This window comes from Cydia pomonella, chromosome 18 (genome assembly GCF_033807575.1).
Source record: "Cydia pomonella isolate Wapato2018A chromosome 18, ilCydPomo1, whole genome shotgun sequence".
Classification (NCBI taxonomy): domain Eukaryota; kingdom Metazoa; phylum Arthropoda; class Insecta; order Lepidoptera; family Tortricidae; genus Cydia; species Cydia pomonella.
Genome location: NC_084720.1, coordinates 7,331,035 through 7,349,988, shown reverse-complemented (window position 1 = coordinate 7,349,988; position 18,954 = coordinate 7,331,035). Strand labels below are relative to the sequence as shown.

Genomic DNA, 18,954 nt, shown 5'->3' with positions numbered 1-18,954 from the left:
TGCCGGGACAACGCGAGGAAGAAGAAGAAGAAGATTTTGGATAGTTTAGCGGTGGCAGCATGGTTCCATTTTTATCGCCTATCACTGTGCCCGTCACTTTGGCACTTACATACTTGTTAGAACGTGACAGGCATGGTGACATCGGTGATAGACGATAAAAACGACCGTGCTAGCCCCCAGCACCTTCATCATTTAACTATGATACAATCTTCGATCAATAAATACTGATCGAAGGATACAATTCATTACCTTTTGTATCTAAAATTATAATTTATCCAATAGCCAATGACAATCGTGTCGTAGTAGTATCGTAATCGTAGTATTTGGTCATAGTTTTAGTTTTTTAGGTTTATTTTTATTATGTTTAAATGTATGTATAATATTTTGTTTTTCGGTTAAATAATTTATGAATATCTTCTGCATCAACATATATGTCTCTGTTTGACCCAATGGTTGACTGGTAGAGAATGCCTTTTGGCATTAAGTCCGTCATTTGTACATTTTTCTTTGTTTGTGCAATAAAGTTTAAATAAATAAAATCGTAAATCGACAAATGACAAATAAAATAGTACATTACGATACAAGTGCGAAAAATAGGAAATTCGAAACGAGTGGCGATAAATTAAAACACGACCGAAGGGAGTGTTTTAAATCGACACGAGTTGCGAATTACCTATTCGCACATGTATCGTACAACGTTTTACAGTACATATGGCCCTTTAAATGTTCGACACAGTAACGTAATATGCTACTTCTCGCACTAGTGCTATAAAGTCGCCCCATATGTACTGTAAAATATATATGGATATCGGGATGACGTATGATACGAAGTCTCCTGTTATTTCTATACATTTTTAGAGTTTCGTAGTCAATTAGGAACCCTTATAGTTTCGCCATGTCCGTCTGTCTGTCTGTCTGTCCGAGGCTTTGCTCCGTGGTCGTTAGTGCTAGAAAGCTGAAATTTGGCATGCATATATAAATCAATAAAGCCGACAAAGTCGTACAATAAAATCTAAAAATTAAATTTTTTTTAGGGTACCTCCCCTACACGTAAAGTGGGGGTGAACATTTTTTTTTGCTTCAACCCTACAGTGTGGGATATCGTTGGAAAGGTCTTGCAAAACTAATAGAAAGACATTAAATGAAAACTATAGCGGATATGATCAGTTCAGCTGTTTTTGAGTTATCGCAAAAAGTTTCCCCTTCATAGTAAAAAGACGTACACCCACAGTTCATCCCTTGGTTAACAATCTACCATACTTTTAGCTCCAGTTTAGCTTATTGTGACGGAAGAGTAACTACGGAACCCTACTCTGAGCATGGCCCGACATGCTCTTGGCCGGTTTATTAAATATTAGATTGACGTTTTCTACCGAAGATTATCGTCCTGGCTAGTAACAAATCGATAACTTATTATAAACGATATATGTAATTATCAAAATGACTAACTATTTAAACGAATGCATTTGGTAATTAGCTACAATAGCATCGGTTACACCCAAATTAACTAGACCTCGACCACAATAGGATATAGTTAATTAAATATATTAACTATTCCGTTAAGCTCAATTATAAGGTACTTAGGTACTTTTCCATGCAAATGTACTTAAGGCCGGACAGTTGGTATTCGGAGAATCAATACCATTGAACGTAGAATATGAGGAAAATAATACTGTACTTAATTAGGTCAGATACTAAGAGATTCATCGAAGGGCGATAAAAAAAAACGTTCACATTTAACACGTTTTCGAAAAATTATAAAATTATGGGTTACTCAGATACTACATATGCAAATATAAATTGTATATAATACCATAATTCATTAACCCTTTACCAGGCTAAGGGAGATATATTTCCCACATACGGCACTTTAAACTTGTGTTCTATTTTCGATGAGTAAGACTGACTTTCGATTTTCATTTTTGAACTGTCAGCCTGATAAAGGGTTAAACATTAATATTGACATAAGATGGACAAAATATTGTAGCATGTACTATTCCAAAGTAATTATATTTTAACACAATTTATCCTGATGCATCACTGCACGGCTAGCACATGATTACACGCGGGATAACTCGCGCCGCGAGAAACAACAGTCGCGTGTCACAAATTTCTATCTCGACCTGTCAGTTTTTCGATTTTGGTAGCACAAGTTGGCATATCGAGAAAAGAATACCTACCTATAGCTAAAGCACAAATCATAAAACTCAGCATTCATATTAAACTTACACAGAAAATTGATGTACTTAGTATGAAATAAATACAAAATATAGAAAATTAACTTTCTTTTAGGACCAAAGTCAACAAAACTTCGACAAAATATGCTTCTCGCGACCCTCTAGCCTCGAAGACAGTTTCTCTCCTTTTGGCGTTGAAACGCGGGATATTTTCTCTCCCATAGTGCACTTGTGCTACGAGTTTCGAGAGTATCCCGCGTGGAACTGTCAAACGACAGAATTATGAGAATTATGTCGCTTTGACATTTGTCCGCGAGACAGCGGGTTGTCGCGCCCGTCTTATGCTACCGATTCGCGAGAAAACTCTATGTCGCGGCATTTTCTCGCCTGTCGACTGTCGCGCCCATCATGTGCTAGCCGTGCTGTACTGTACATGTATACAGTAAATACAAGATAATAACAAAACCTCTAATAGTGATGAAATCATTAAAATATTCGAAAGGATTTTAAAATGAAATGTGCATTACACTAGGAGGTATTAATCGTATCCAGGGATTATTTAAAATAATTTTTTTGTTTAGACCAGGGCCTATTCGAATCGCTAAGTATCAAGTAAGACTTTGCTTTTATAGGGTTAATTTCCCTATAGAGAAAACTCGGTAACCTAAAAACCTTCTGATTAAAAATAAATAAAATTAATATATCGATAAATAAAATGTCAATCTACGACTCAAATAATAGACGTAGCTCGGAAAGCGGCTAAGTTGAAATGGGACTGGACGTCGACTGTGGGACTGGCCATGTCTTCCGAATGCCGGACGACTTGTGGGCCAAGATAACCACTGAGTGGGAGTCCCACAAGTCTAACCGAGGAGCCGGTGGACCTCATAAGCGATGGTGGGATAACTTGGGCTCTTTTTTGAGAGAATAACCATGTATAGCACTAAACAGAGACGAATAGAAAAAGAAGGGGGAGGCCTTTGCCCAGCAGTGGGGGCCTATTGTGTCCCACTGTGGGACACAATAGGCTCTGAATAATAATAATCTACGACTAAGTACTCTAGTTATCGATCACAAATTTATAACATCACTATAACAACCTATGTAAGGCTCTTTTCAAAACTTTAGTACTCTACTTATCTTAAAAATTAGGTATTATAATTAGTCAATAATATTGACTATTATGAAACAATGTACTACTTAGGTTCTTTTTGCAGTTTGTTAATATCATCTTAAAAGTAGGCAAAGTTTTTTGTAGACACTCAATTGGAAAGACAACATCTACGAGTATGGATAGATGGATATACATATTATGCTAATTAATACATTTGTGCGTCAAACTCAAAATGACACGTTATTTTACGTTGGATAATCGGAATTTGAAAAAAAAGGTAGGTACCTACTAACTACTCTACGAAGATTTCTAACAAGCAATGTGCTTAGAATTAAGATACATACCTAGTTTTTAGGGTTCCGTAGTCAACTAGGAACCCTTATCCGCTGCTTTTCTTTGTGGTCATAAGTGATAAAATGCTGCAATTTAGCATGGATATATAAATCAATCACGCCGACAGTGGCAGGATAAAAACAAAAAAAAATTGGGTGCCTTACCTACACATAAACCCCCTTATTTATAAACGTGTACTAAAGTTACAATGCCGCTAATAATCGTTTGTCCCTTTCCGACGTATTGGTATGATGGAAAGGGACAAACGATTATTAGCGGCATCGTAACTTAGTACACGTTTATGAATAAGGGGGAAAGTGTGTACAGTTAGTACAGTTACACATGTCGCTACTTTACAGCACGAATGCGGTAATTAGCACTTTACGTACCTATGTAGAAAATTTAACGGGCCATAATATGTACTCTAAGACGTTGTGTGTAATGTAGGTTCCTGCTATTAGAGAAAAAGATAGTTTCTTATTCAAGTAGGCATATTACCATGCGCTTATGAACGTCAAATAAAGCTACGCCGGCTCTAACCCTACACCTCTGACCCGAGAAGATTTATATCTAATATATCTATCCTAAATTTGAGGAGGGTATCCCAATATGGGACCGGCAAGAAACTCGGCGGGCCGCATCTTTTCAAAACATTACATCTTATAATTACCATACTTTCAATAAGAAAAAATACAATTTAAATTACTATAGAATTCATGGATACAACAGGTACTTTTCTTTATTTTATTATTACTAAGGTCTCACTGAAATCCAGTGTTGCAGTAAATTTGCTGCAACGCTGATGTTACTGGTTGAGCCTCTTTTCAACGTCATGCTATTTGAAAGTCAAGCATTCATTGTTAAGTAGTTTGAATGTACCAATAATGCGATGTATGTGATGTTAAAGAAAAAAAAAACGATGTCTAGGTTTCTATATCCTATTCTATGCTGTCTTTTAACAACTTCTATCTACTCAAACGAAGCTGCGGGCAGAGGGTGCTGGTCCTTATCCCTATATCTATTGTGGCCCATTGAAATCGTTCCATATAAGGGATGGTGCCTAAAGGGGCCCACTGATTATCAGTTAGCCGAACGATATCGGCCTATCAGTTATTCGCAAAAGCTAACTCTCGTGAACAACTGACAGGCCGATAATGTCTGGCGAACTGGTGTAATAAGAGGGCCCCTTTACATCAAATAAGGGTCGGTTGGTTTCTTTGATAATATAGTGACAAAATACTCTTGTCAAATCCAAGTTTGTGACCTTGAAAGCCTTCCTTATTAAATGCAAGTTGAAATGTGGCAATAATATAGGATTATTCTTTTATACTTACGTCGTTAGAGCCGCTTTAGAGATCGCATGCAATTTTTTCAAGCATATTTCATTATTTATCAATATTTTCATACATTCCACAACACACGCCTTATTAACCCATTGTACCCGCTTGGGTACATCTAATAGGTTACGGTGTTTGATTCTATTCTCTACCTAACAGCATTAGAAAAACGGTGGGTTCCCAAAACTTACCTCAGGGCAAAATAGGTAGATTTGTTGAAGATTGTCCCATAATATGTATATATAATTATTAGTATGAAAGAAATAAATATTATAGGACATTCTTACACAGATTGATAAGCCTCACAGTAAGCTCAATAAAGCTTGTATTGTGGGTACTCAGACAACGATATATATAATATACAAATACATAGAATACACCCAAGACTCAGAAACAAATATCTGTGCTCATCACAAAAACAGTCAGTCAGTATTATTTATTTACACAGTTGTTGGCTGAAAGCTACAGCTTAAGTAAGAGCAAGAAAAGTTAAGTTCACCAAGCATGTATCTTTGAACCTTCGACTTTACCAAATACCTATAGCGTGTCTTTCGGTACCTACTGAAACACAAAAACACAACGCTAAAATGCGACACACACAAACCGAAGCCTCCAATACAAGTAAACGTACAATAAATTTATGTTATTAATTGCATTTACCAAACAGCCCAATTAATAAACTGCCTACGTCACTCAAAAAAACTGTTTAAATAAATTTCCAATTAAAGTGTATTATAAAAGCTAGTAACGTCAGCATCGCACCGGTGATTATTAATGATCTGACGACATTACCATGTCTCGGAGTCACAGCAAATGTCCAAAACTGGTTTTCTGTTGTTCGCCGAGCTGAAGTTCTATTTCGTATAAAAAGTCGGCGATGCCTGGTGGTTGCATCACAAGTCATTCGACAAGGGTGCCGGACAGTCACATATAATTCAAGTGAGTATTGCTCGAGAACTTAAAAAGTACCCTTGCTCTATGTTGACGTCCCATATTTGAATTTTCACGGGACAGTGTGTGTTACACAGATAAGCGGCATTTGAAAAGTTTTTAGAGTCCGTTTAAGGGTGGTATTTCACCTGTCCAATTTCTTGGTTCAATGTGCATTGCGTCTCACTCTCTCATTAAGCAAAACGAGAGACGCAAATACACATTGGACCAAGAAATTTGATAGGTGGAATACCACCCAAAGCTAACTTAGCACCGACTTATTTAGAACAAAGTGAGACGGTGTCATTACAAACGTCATATTTTACATAGAAATTTGACATTAATTATGATATTGCCACACTGTCACAAATGCTATGCAGGGTTAATTGGTCTGACTCTAGCCGGCTGCGTGCATAGACTAAGTTATATTTTCATACGTGTATCTCTGTGTGATATTCTTTATACCCTTGACTTACCCTTAGTACACTTGTAGGCCACGATGAACTATGCTTAGTTTGGGAATAGGTATAGACCTACAGATAGCTGTGTAAGGTTTTTTTACTAAACGTACGTGAGATAAACTGTATAATTAGTTTAAAATTAGTATGACTGAATACCGTTCGATGTCTCAAAATATTTTTTATATATATAAGTATATTCCCTTTGACCACCAAATATGTCACTTGATGCGCGCGGATACAACTCAATATCAAACTTCGAGTATGATAAGGTTCAAGCGCCGCGCACGATAGGCGTGGCGTCAAAAGGGTTAAGTAGTTCTACAAACACCATCATCATAATATTAAACATTCCTGTTTGTTCTAGCATGAAGAGCATCTTAATCGTTTGCGTCCTCGCCCTGGCGGCTGCTGCCTACGCGCGCCCCGAGACCTACACTGACAAGTTTGACAACGTGAACCTCGACGAGATTCTGGAGAACCGCCGTCTGCTCATCCCGTACGTCAAGTGCGTGCTCGAGCAGGGCAAGTGCACTCCTGATGGCAAGGAACTTAAACGTAAGTATTTTTTACTAGTTTTCATATTACTCACAATGTTAGTTTATTCTGTAGGCTTAAAATTGTAAAGATGCCTACATAATTTGCTACTTTTTGCATTGTATCAATAACAAATGACGATCAAAAAAGATTTGACTTGCAAGAAAGATTTAAATTAGTTCCTAATATCAGATTGAGTCGGAATTAAGCACGTGTAAATGTAGCCCGATAGTCTGCTTAAAAATTGCATGACTTACTCCTCCGTTACATCAACGGACGTCCAGGGAGGGGAGCGAATGCATTCTATTTCGGACTGCTAAGGGTACCTATTACCTATTCGTATGAATACAATATTATTTAGAGCTGCTACTGAACCGGTGAACTATCTTCCGGTGATCTTTGGAAACTAGAAAAGTCGTAATTGTACCGAAAAATCGCAGTTTGGTGCTTTACCTGATTGATTTTAATAATCCCTTTTCTCCACAGTACACATCCGTGAAGCCCTAGAGAACAACTGCGCCAAGTGTACGGAAACCCAACGCCGCGGCACCAGGCGTGTGCTGGCGCATCTGATCAACAACGAAGTGGACTACTGGAACCAGCTGTGCGCCAAGTACGACCCCGACCGCAAGTACGTCACCAAGTACGAGAGTGAACTCAGGTCCGTCAAGGCTTAGACTTGGACCGCTGTAGCGAAATGTGATACTATTGTAGATTATAGTGAAGTTTCCAAATAAATTATTAACTTGTTAGAATCTGTATTTTTCTTCACCTACTATAAACCTGTTAAGTCATAGCATTAAAGTGCCAAATGCCTTCATTAGACGTGATAGTAAACGTCATATTTATTATTAAATGGCACAAAAATAGAAGAATTCGTTAAACATAACCCTCTTTGTTAAAGTATGTCGTTAACTGTAAGAAGTTACATCAAAAATGTATTTATTATAATAGTATAATACAATCGTGATATAAAAGAGAGCTTTTCAGTCGAGTACCGTGTTTAGGCAAGGAAGCTTGCTGAGTTGCCCAAGTAAGGTACGAAATTGAAAAGCTCGATTATATCTATCACTATTGTATTACAATACTTTTTCTACCAGTCATCTAAAATAATACTTTTTTTTTACTTTACCTACATAACTAATGAAAATTGGCAAGTATCTCAGTAGACGAATATGTACACAAAAGACCTAAACGTGCGACTCCCCGCGAGTCCTACCCTTTAACGTATTCTATATAGGAGCACGGCGGCACGTGATTGGTATATTTTTTTTAAAGATGACTACAGCGTATAGAAATGAATAGGTATTACAATTGAGTTGATACATGAAAAGTACGCAATTATAGTTTGGTAAACAAAATCTTAATACAACCTTTACGGTCGACGAGTAGAAAAAAATATTTTTAATTGCGAGATTTTTTTTTGGTTCGGGTTTCCTTTCTTAATCAGTAAGAAAGGAATAGTTAAAAAATATGGAAAAACTGGAAAAGACCATTTTTTATTAATATCAATTTAAGTACATGGTATTTGTTATAGCTATGAATGAAACGATGTTTGAAGTCTTCAATGGTATCTTTATTTTAAAATATCACTTTAAAATTATTTATAACATTTTTTGTGACAGTCAGAGATCTTATCCATGTTTCCGTATAGCTTATGGAGTGTGGAATTAAAAGGAGAAAAATCTCCTGTGACAGAACTATTGAAAAAGTGACCAGCTTTCAGCTTTAAATAATAGTTCCTTATCTCTCCGGTGGCGCTAGGGAGGCTCATGGATTACATGAACCATAGAGGTATAATAATATAGAGTGGAAATGGGGGGAGGGGCTACAAATAACCAGACCAAATTACGTAGGTTGTTTGTGGTATGTTGCCAGGAATGTTAAAACGGGTTTTTAATTTTGTCGCATTGCATATGGTCTGTCCCTCACGGGCGCACGCGTATAGTACATACATCTATATAAATACTAGGTCTATGACAATTAGTGGTACCGCGTAATTAATGTTTTTTGGTGGACACTTTTCATACATAAAGATTTTCCTCCTTTTATTCCACACTCCATAGTGTAAATACTATTCGAGCGTAAATAAGATGGTAGATCGTCGCATCTTTTCTAATGATAGAGCCATGCCTTTGGCCTATGCTCGAGTAGATAGCACCACTTGTTTGATATGCACATTTCAGTGAAAGAATAAGGATAAAAGTCAAATGGCGCTCTAAAAGTTTTAATCATGTAACGAAATATGGCAGTAAATTTACTGTGGCTACAAAATTTTCTTTTACAATCCACCTCTATTTCAAATTATCTTTGCTTCGATTGTATGGCGACAGCCAAGTACTTGTGACTCTTAATATTATTTATTTTGATTGTAACAGGTGATTGATTAATTTTCGGTTGGATATGTTAATTATAATGATTAGTCCAAAGTAAAGATTTTGCAGATGTTGCTTTCTTTTACCAAGGGTACGAGGTATCAAAGGATTGAATTCATCCGCGCCGCGCCGCGGCGCTTCGCGTTCGCGCGTTATTCGCTCAGGTAAGACACTGCCCGACACTTCTTTGTCTATAGAAAGCATCACGTGATCGGACGCCCCGGCTCAGCCCCGGGCGGGTTTAACGTCAGTCATCCTTTAGACCTATGCTTGTGATTTTTTTTTGAGTGAAAATCAACAAATCAGTTTTCGAATCAATGAAGTTACTAGAGAAAATGCTAATTGCTAATTAAATTTTTGGCATCCGTATTGTGCTCTAAAAAAGCGCTACGATTTTTTTTAATCTAAACCTACTGCATCTTATTAAAGGATATTTATTGTGTGCTCAATTCCATACTAATCGTGGTTTAATAATAATAAGCATAAGCAGACATTTTTATCTTAATTTATTTCGCGTTGACGTCAGTTGATGACGACTTTAAGCTGTGTGACGTCACGACTACCTGACAACAACTTAGGGTCCCAAACGTCGCACTTTGACTTTGACTCTTGCAATAGTTCATTACTTATTTTTAGGGTTCCTTACCTCATAACTTATGACTTATAAATCTTATGAAGTACGGAAGGAAAAGGATAGAAAGGAAGGAATAAATAAAACCCTTATAAGATCACTCGTGCGTCTTAAAAAGTTTATCCACTTGGGACCTCCGATTGAAAGCCTAATTGTTCGCGATCGGATCCCTTTCTTTCGCATAGTTATCGAAAGTCATAATGTAATGATAGTCATATTATAATGATAATGGTTTCCGAGTTATGACATGACTAATGAGTCATAACTCTGAAACCGTTAACTTTTCAGGAAATTCCTTAGGTTATCCTATAGATAGGTTAGGTTAGGTTAGTTTTGTTTTACGGCAATCCTGAAAAGTTACGCAGTTCTGAGAAAAACCAAATTATGGCTAATGAAATGGACAAAAAATACATTATGACTTAAAACTTTATGGGAAACAATAGAGACCCGCTTCTAACTCCTATAATAATTAAAAATTCGAAAAATATCAAACGTAGGGGAGGGGCATAGCTGTGGTTGATATGCAACAAATCATTGGAAAATATTTTCAATAATGTTAATATCCAGAGAGGAAAATGAGGACTACGTTTTTATTTTACACTTTCATCTTAAAGTTTTACGGCGCCCTCTAGCCAACTCTAAGGTTTACATTATGGTTCGTGCCTCTTATCCAAAACAGCTCAGGTTCAGATAAATTTGAACTGGTTTACGGCTGGCTGTTACGGTTGTTAGGTACATGGTTATTTTGTTATGTCTGACAGTCGTTAACCTGAGAGGGGATTAATTTTATTTTACAAACAAATAAAACTAAACCCTTTTTTGGCGACAGAACGGCGGTGGAATTCGGTAATTTTCTCCGAAATTTCCGAAACACAACACCTTTCGGTCGGAATCAACCCTCGATATCAGGTCAGCTCCGAAATGGTAAAAAAAAATTTTTTTTCGTGATTATGGTAATGGCCTGATAGTAAAAAATTATCACCTCTCGCAGTACTGTCAAACATAAGTAACATAACAAAACCGCTCTGTAAAACATGTAATGGTCGACATTTTTACACTTGACATCACCGTTTGCTATAAAATTAACACTGCATTGTAATGATTCAGCATCTAAAGTCCGATTTCAGATGGTGATTAATTTGTTTTGATGAGAAAACACTCCGGATTTTTTTCCAATCGACATTCTTCTGAAACTTGATATTCTCACGGCTTATACAGGTATCTTCGATGTGACGTATGTTGTGTGTCGACGTTAACGTTTTATTCATATACTATGTCGGTGGCAAACACGCATACAGCGCGCCTGATGGTAAGCAAGTACTACAAGGGTTCCACATTCGTGTTGCCAACACTTACTTCAGTGCTTAGCTTTGTGGCTTGAAACATATTGACCCGTAGCAGAAAAAGGGAAAGGCGCCACTCTTTGTCTAAAATTTTATTTTTCAGTCGAGACTCGAGACATATCCGCGCTCGGTAAGCTCGGAGCAAATTTATTCACGTTTCGTTTTCCGTTCGTTTCCGTTTAGGTGGTCGTGATCGTAATGGTGGTGGTACATATACGTTTTGGTGGTCTATTCATTCACAAACATTATTAATAAATAAGTAATAAGTTTAAGTATTTATAACACCGTATTTACCCTCATGCCTTCCTAGGAGTACATTACGAGCGAGTACCTTTTTGTACCCACTGAAATGATTCGGTAAAACTGACGCTTTATCAATCGGAAATACACATTTCATCGTATGCTTATCTCGTTCGCGGTCTTTCCTGTAGACATCGCAAAGTTAAGACGAAAGTGTAGGACCCGCGCAAAATTACCTTTTCATACAAATGTAGTCCTCATTTTCTTCTCTGAATATCATCAGTATTGAAAACTATTGAAAATATTTGGCACAATTTGTTGTAAATCAACCATAACTATGCCCCTACGTTTGATTTTTTTCGAAGTTTTTGTGAAAATCTGTTTTTCGCTCCTAATTTTTATAATAATACAAAAAACGAAATAAGTTAAACTTAGCTATGGTTAATATACATCAAATTATATAAAAATATTTTCGAAAATGTCAATATCCAGTGAAGAAAATGGGACGTAGTCCACGTGAATTAATCGACATTCATGCCAATATCATTTCTTCCTATTCGCAATTCTACACAGTCTAAATTCCTCACAGTAAGTATTTAACCACATTCGCTATTGTGCACAGTCATTATTTGTGTACAGTAGCGATTCAGCCTTTTCGCAATTCTGCACAATCTGAATTCTACACAACGGCATTTCACCACAGTCGCTACTGTGCACAGTCATTATTTGTGCACATTAGCGATTCAGCCTTTTCGCAATTCTGCACAATCTGAATTCTACACAACGGCATTTCACCACAGTCGCTACTGTGCACAGTCCACGTTTGTATGGAGAATCGGCCGTTCTCTTTCCTCTTAATAGAATCAAAAGCTAATTTTTTCGCTACATTTTTTTTAAATCCTTGAGGCTAAAATAATAACGTTCGATATTAATATGTATGTGTTGCAGACGATTGGAGTAGATACCTACTTGCCGCCGTTTTGGTGGTCTATTCGTCAACTAAGGCTACGTACGCACTAAGCGGCTAGCCGCGTGCGGACAGCCGCATGACGGTTAAGAATGTATGAAACCGCAACCATAAATACTGAACGCACTAAGCGGTCCGCCGCAACCGCACGCGGCTGGCCGCATAGTGCGTATGGGGCCTAACATTATCAGTAAATAATATAAGTATGTATATCGCCATATTTACCCGTGAGCCTTCCTAGGAAAACGTACTCGTACTTACTGAAATTATTAGGTAAAACGGGCGCTTTATCACGTCTTGTCAAGTTGTCATGAACGATAACCGCATCCATATTAAGAGGCTGTCAACACCCAATGTCCTTGAAATTGATGTTACTTAAACAGTTTTTTAAGAAAGACTATTTGTTTTAGTCAATTAAGAAAAATATATGTTCATATTAATTATATTTCAAAGACCGTGGTTGTACTCGATACATGATTAAACGAAATCGGCTCGATAGAAAATAATTGAAAAGATTGGTCTTAAAATCACAATTAAACGGTTCTATGTCTTTATTGTTTTGACTTATGGGTCTGCAATTAAAATCACAATTTCAAAACATTTATATCTAAACCGCTATTGAGTAAAATATTACACTAATAATTCACTTTTTTTTATTTAAATATTTTTCTTATTATTCCCTTGCCCAGGCTCAGTAACATGCGACAGTGCTATCTCATTTACTCCGATACAAATAGACAGTGTGCGCGCTTTATGTATTGACAGCCTCTTAATATTACGCCAGCCGGTCTAAATAATTTTAGCGTCCAACAACTTTATATTTTAAAAATTCACCTTTTTAGGCAATCACGGGCCTATATCATGTCCTATCACTAAACAGATTTCGCGCGAATGATCCATTTGGTCAAGTTCAATAAACTCAACCATATTACTATCCGCGGAATTATGACTACGGGACAGGTAAATAATAAAGACAATGCCTCCATACAATGTTGCGCCTTATTGCTGTGAATGTTACTGTAGCGAGAGGTATCGGTTCGATGCGGTTAATTGTTAAAGTCCTCCGTTGCCTACAGAAATAGTGACCCTCACTACAAAGCGAAATGTCCAGGGTTCGAATCCTGGTAAGTTTTTGAGCTAACTGTAACGCTACTTAGGACAATTTGTATTATATTGTCTGACTAATCGTCTTCCTCACGTTGTCCCGGCATTTTTCCACGGCTCATGGGAGCATTGTGTCCGCTTGGCAACTAATCCCAAGAATTGGCGTAGGCACTAGTTTTTACGAAAGCGAATGCCGTCTGACCTTCCAACCCAGAGGGTGAACTAGGCCTTATTGCTATTAGTCCGGTTTCCTCACGATGTTTTTCTTCACCGAAAAGCGACCGGTAAATATCAAATAATATTTCGTACATAAAGTCCCGAAAAACTCATTTGGTACGAGCCGGGGTTTGAACCGGCGACCTCCGGATTGCAAGTCGCACGCTCTTACCGTTAGGCTACAGCGCTTCTGTAATATTGTCTGACTATATTTATTATTTAAGAGAAAAAAACTAGTACCTACGCCAATTCCCGAGATTAGTTGCCAAGCGGACTCCAGGCTCCCATGAGCCGTGGCAAAGCCGCGACAAACGCTAGGAAGATGATACGTCGTAAGATGCTTCTGTAACTTCTATTTCAACACGTAATGACCCATAGATGCCAATTACATTTCGTGGGCGTCTATACAATATGTGGGCAAATATTAAAAATAATACTTACGTATAATGCGACGACCGGTTTGACCTAGTGGGTAGTGACCCTACCTACGAAGCTGATGGTCCCGGGTTTAAATCCTGGTAAGGGCATGTATTTGTGTGATGAGCATGGATATTTGTTCCTAAGTCATGGGTGTTTTTTATGAATTTAAGTATTTATAAATATTTATGTACTATATATATCGTTGTCTAAGTAGGGTACTACAACTACAACACAAGCCTTATTGGCTTACTGTGGGACTTATTCAATTTGTGTAATAATGTCCTATAATATTTATTTATTATTTATTTATTTATTTATTTATTTATTTATTATTTAATGCACATGCTAGTTAGCGGCTAAAATCGCGCGAAGTGGCACTACTAGCACTCTGACTATTAGGAACGAGACTTTACGATACTTGCCAATCTTTATCATATAAGGTTCTCTGTCTAAAGTAAATTGACGCATCTATTAAATTAACTATTTACCGTATTTCTCGAGAAACCCGTTTCATTCCCTTGATTGTACACTATAAAAGAAAGATCTAATAGCGGAAGACCACAACTATTTTACCTTTAGTCGAGCACGGGTCAAAGAGAAAAAATTAAATAAAAATGAAGGCCGTAGTTCTAGTTTGTTTATTAGCGGTAGTGGTGTCAGCGAGACCCGGAGACAAATACACGGACAGATTCGATAACGTGAACCTGGACGAGATTTTGTCCAACCGCCGCTTGTTGGTGCCGTACGTCAAATGTCTGTTGGGTCAGGCCCCCTGCACTCCCCCTGGAAAGGAGCTGAAATGTAAGTGTTCAAAAATTGTTTTTCATCATATTCGTTCGGAAATGGGTTACACATTTTCATTGTATGCTTATCTTATTCGCATCTTTCCTGTAGATATTTGTTTATTTGTTTATTAGGATCACCAACAGAAGATACAATTCACATACTATAATTTACATACTAAAAGAGCACATTTATAGTTGATCCCCCACTTAAAGGTAATCACAGCATGCATTATTTAAGTTAAGATTCAGAATAAGAGCTTAATATAAATATGAATAAGTACAAATGATACTAATTAACAAAAAAATTTAAATGAGGCTTCACTGTCGTGAAACACATTCAAAGAAGGGACATTATTAGCATGCTTGTTGTATAGGCGAGCCAGGCGAGGCAAAGGGGAGTGAGCCAATAGGTTAGTTCGACTACGACGCACATAGAGTAAGGCACAAGGATATCGCAAAATTAATAGAAAAAAAGTGGAGGTGTACATCTTAGATCGTGTAATTCACCAGTAGGGCTAATATGGTCGGCTCTTTATCGTTTGTCACCATGCCTGTCACGTTCTAACAAGTATGTAAGCGCGAAAGTGACGCATGGCATGACAGGTGATAAAAATGCGACCATGATTCCGCTGCTGGACTCGTATTGTCATGTTGTTAAAGGTTAGATTTGACAAATCTGCGCGTCATCGTGGATGACACGAACTGACCCCCCAGTTGTCCACTTGAAGTGGTTTTAGTGGGTTTTCTGCTCTTTCAGCGGGTGCGAGAACTCGCATGCGAGTTGCATTACATTACCGTTTTTGATCGGTCGGCTGAACTGGATGTAACCTTAATGGGCCGCAATGTAACGTAACTCGCATGCACATTCGCGCGCCGTCTAATGAGATACATTGATGAGATGGACTCCATGTTAGTATTAGTCCAGATTTCGGAATTTGGTTCAAATTAAGCTTACTTACGTTATATGGGCATTTTATTAATTATTAAAGATGTTCCGGCATAATTAGAAAGTGTACTTATGAGTATAAATAATGTATGTACAGGCAGCTGCAGAGAGAACTGACCCCCTGCATAGAAATTTGTTTACAGGAGGGGTCAACTATCTCTGCAGCTGACTGTACACTGTAGGTATATAATATATTTATCTTCCAAAAATATTAATTAATTATTCGAACATGTAGGATTTATGATAATAATTCGTCTCATACTTTCAAATAGCTCCGTTGTTTCCACGTGATGATATTAAAAAAGTCTACATGGTTCGTCGTCACGTGCCAGACTCACGTTTCGTTTATTCTAGCCTAACCGGTACCATGTTTACTGGTCTGCCCGCGTAGCCAACATGCCTATCGTTAACGTTCCGTAGCGAACGAAACGCAACTGTCACTGTTGCCCTAATACGGAAGAGTGATAGTGAGGGATGACTACGCTACGCTACGGAGCGTTAACGATTGGCATATTGGCTACGCGGGCAGGTCTATAAGTCAATGACGTACTCAGGTTGGGGGGTTAAGCGCGCAGGCAAACCAGCATATAACTGCGTAGGCATATTTTTTACGGATCTTGAGGTCAAGATACAAATTCAGTTTCCTTGAGATTTTGACTTAACTTTATACGTCTAAGCAATGGGACAAACATACCTTGGTGGGTCGTTTTAAGCGTTGTCTGATGCATGTTGGCATGATCTCAGGGGCACGTGAATAGATGCTGCAGATCTACAGGCCTAATACAATGCCGGTTTATCACCTTCTTAAGTGCCAGAGATCATGCCGATATGTGTTAGTTATGGGGTGGCCCTAAATTACATTTTAAACTAAACAGTATGTTGTTAAACACCCTCTTGTACGCTGAATAGCGACATCTACCAATCCTTGATACACACGACTTTGCCTGCAGTTTCATCATGTTTAAATTATATAATATTAATTTCACTTCTTTTTGTCATCAGCTCACATCAGAGAAGCTCTAGAAAATGGCTGCGCCAAATGCACAGAGACACAGCGCAACTCCACCCGTCGCGTCATCGGACACCTCATCAACAAGGAAGGCCAATACTGGAACCAGCTGGTCGCCAAGTACGACCCTAAGCGCGCGTACGTGGCCAAGTACGAGTCCGAACTTAGGACCGTTATAGCTTAAAACTGGGACTTGATGGTAAACAAAAGACTGATCAGTTTAATGCGTTAATAAATGTGATGAAAGATGTAACTTTGGTTTTTTTTGGACATTTTTGTGGGCAGTATAGTGTCCTAGGCTCAAGTCACAATCACAAACACTTATCCGGTGTCATACCTATAATCAACATGCTGAAATATAATGAAACTTGACATGAACATAAGTACCTATCGATATATGTACCATTATATATATATCGATATATGGCCATTGGTCATTGTTTGGTAATCGTATATAGAGCAAGAAGAAGTTATACTCTTCTAAATCCCTTTTTTCTTTTTTATAAATTTAAAGTAGAATAATAGTATATTAGGAATATTACGATACAAGTGCGAAAAATATGATATTCGCACCGAGTGGGAATAAATTAAAACACGACCGAAGGGAGTGTTTTAAATCGACACGTGTTGCGAATTGCCTATTCGCACATGTATCGTACATTTGACACTACCTATGTCCCTTTAAATTTTCGACATACGTAATGTACTAATTATCGCACTAGTGCAGTAAAGTAGCAGAATATGTATTGTAAAATAATATAATATGCGCGTTAAAAAACCATTGGAAACTAGTCTGAATGTATTACTTACGCGAGAATACAATAAGCAGTAGCTGTTAGGGCTGTTAAATTATATGCGTGGTGGTCCATCACCACTGGCGGAGCACCGTAGTTGTCACTCGGTCAACTATGGCCAACCAGACTAGTTCCATCTAGATCTAGGCTTATACAATTGAAAAATACATCTAGGTCAGTAGGGCTAAGATGGTCGGCTCTTTATCATTTGTCACCATGCCTGTCACATTCTAACAAATATGTAAGTGAGCATGTGACGGGCATAGTGACAACTGATAAAAATGGAACTCTGCTGCCACCGCAGGAGGGCTAAGATGGTCGGCTCTTTATCATTTGTCACTATGCCTGTCACGTTCTAACAAGTATGTAAGATTAAAGTAACGGGCATAGTGGCAACTGATAAAAATGGAACCATGCTGCCACCGCAGTAATTTATTTTTATCTAATATGGCCTTACTTCCCTTAGGGCCTGATTACATATTGTTTTTATTTTTTTTATTTAGAAATCCAACAGCTGTGACATTGACATATAAAAATATAGTAGATACAGGAAGCCAATTATAGGAACTCACAGGTAGTGACATAATACTAAACTAAGATTACGCACTATTGCAACCAATTATATTGTATTGTGTTTAGTACGAAGTACAGTCAGCATCAATAGTAACGGATAAAACAACGCGCCAAAAGTATCTGACATCCCGGATAACTTTTCCAAATATAGATAAATTTTTAAAATTTACATTCAAAAGTATATCTTGTACAGTCTTAGTTATTCTATATTAAAGACATCAATTTTTGTTAAGCTGTTACAGAATGGTAGAGACTTATGAAGCGTTATTTGATCCGTTACTTCTGATGCTGACTGTACAATCTCGGGTTAACGATGTTCGAAATGACATTAATTTGTCATAAGGTCATAGTTTTCAATTGTTTGGTTGAGTCAATTATAATGCCAGTATTGCAGCAACGCTATATATGCAGCATTTAAATATATAAAAAATACGAAATTTAACTTTACCATCTATTTACAATAAAAATATACACAATGGTTACATACAGAGGATTACTATAACTATTAGCTTAAATCTAAAACATGCCCTTGGGCCATTCTACCAAGGATGCTGGCGGCATTTCATCATTGTATCGCAATACTGATACGTTGTGTGAGGAAGCCGCCAGCTCTTCGGTCATCAGTTACGTCAACCAGACGTTTTGCGAATTCTGCAAAAAACTTG

The 18,954-nt window shown here is 37.6% G+C and overlaps 2 protein-coding genes across 2 annotated transcripts in view; one reads left to right on the top strand and one right to left on the bottom strand.

Moving 5' to 3' along the window:
- Positions 1-18,954, bottom strand: part of LOC133527766 (ejaculatory bulb-specific protein 3-like) — a 184,637-nt gene that overhangs the window by 19,324 nt on the left and 146,359 nt on the right. The gene's annotated exons all lie outside the window — the stretch shown is intronic.
- On the top strand, positions 5,742-17,175 carry LOC133527891 (uncharacterized). The gene is made up of 5 exons (XM_061865085.1): positions 5,742-5,900; positions 6,717-6,907; positions 7,373-7,560; positions 14,791-14,983; positions 16,916-17,175. The coding sequence occupies exons 2-5, from the start codon at positions 6,718-6,720 to the stop codon at positions 17,104-17,106; spliced, it is 762 nt and encodes a 253-aa protein (XP_061721069.1). The 5' UTR covers positions 5,742-5,900; position 6,717; the 3' UTR covers positions 17,107-17,175.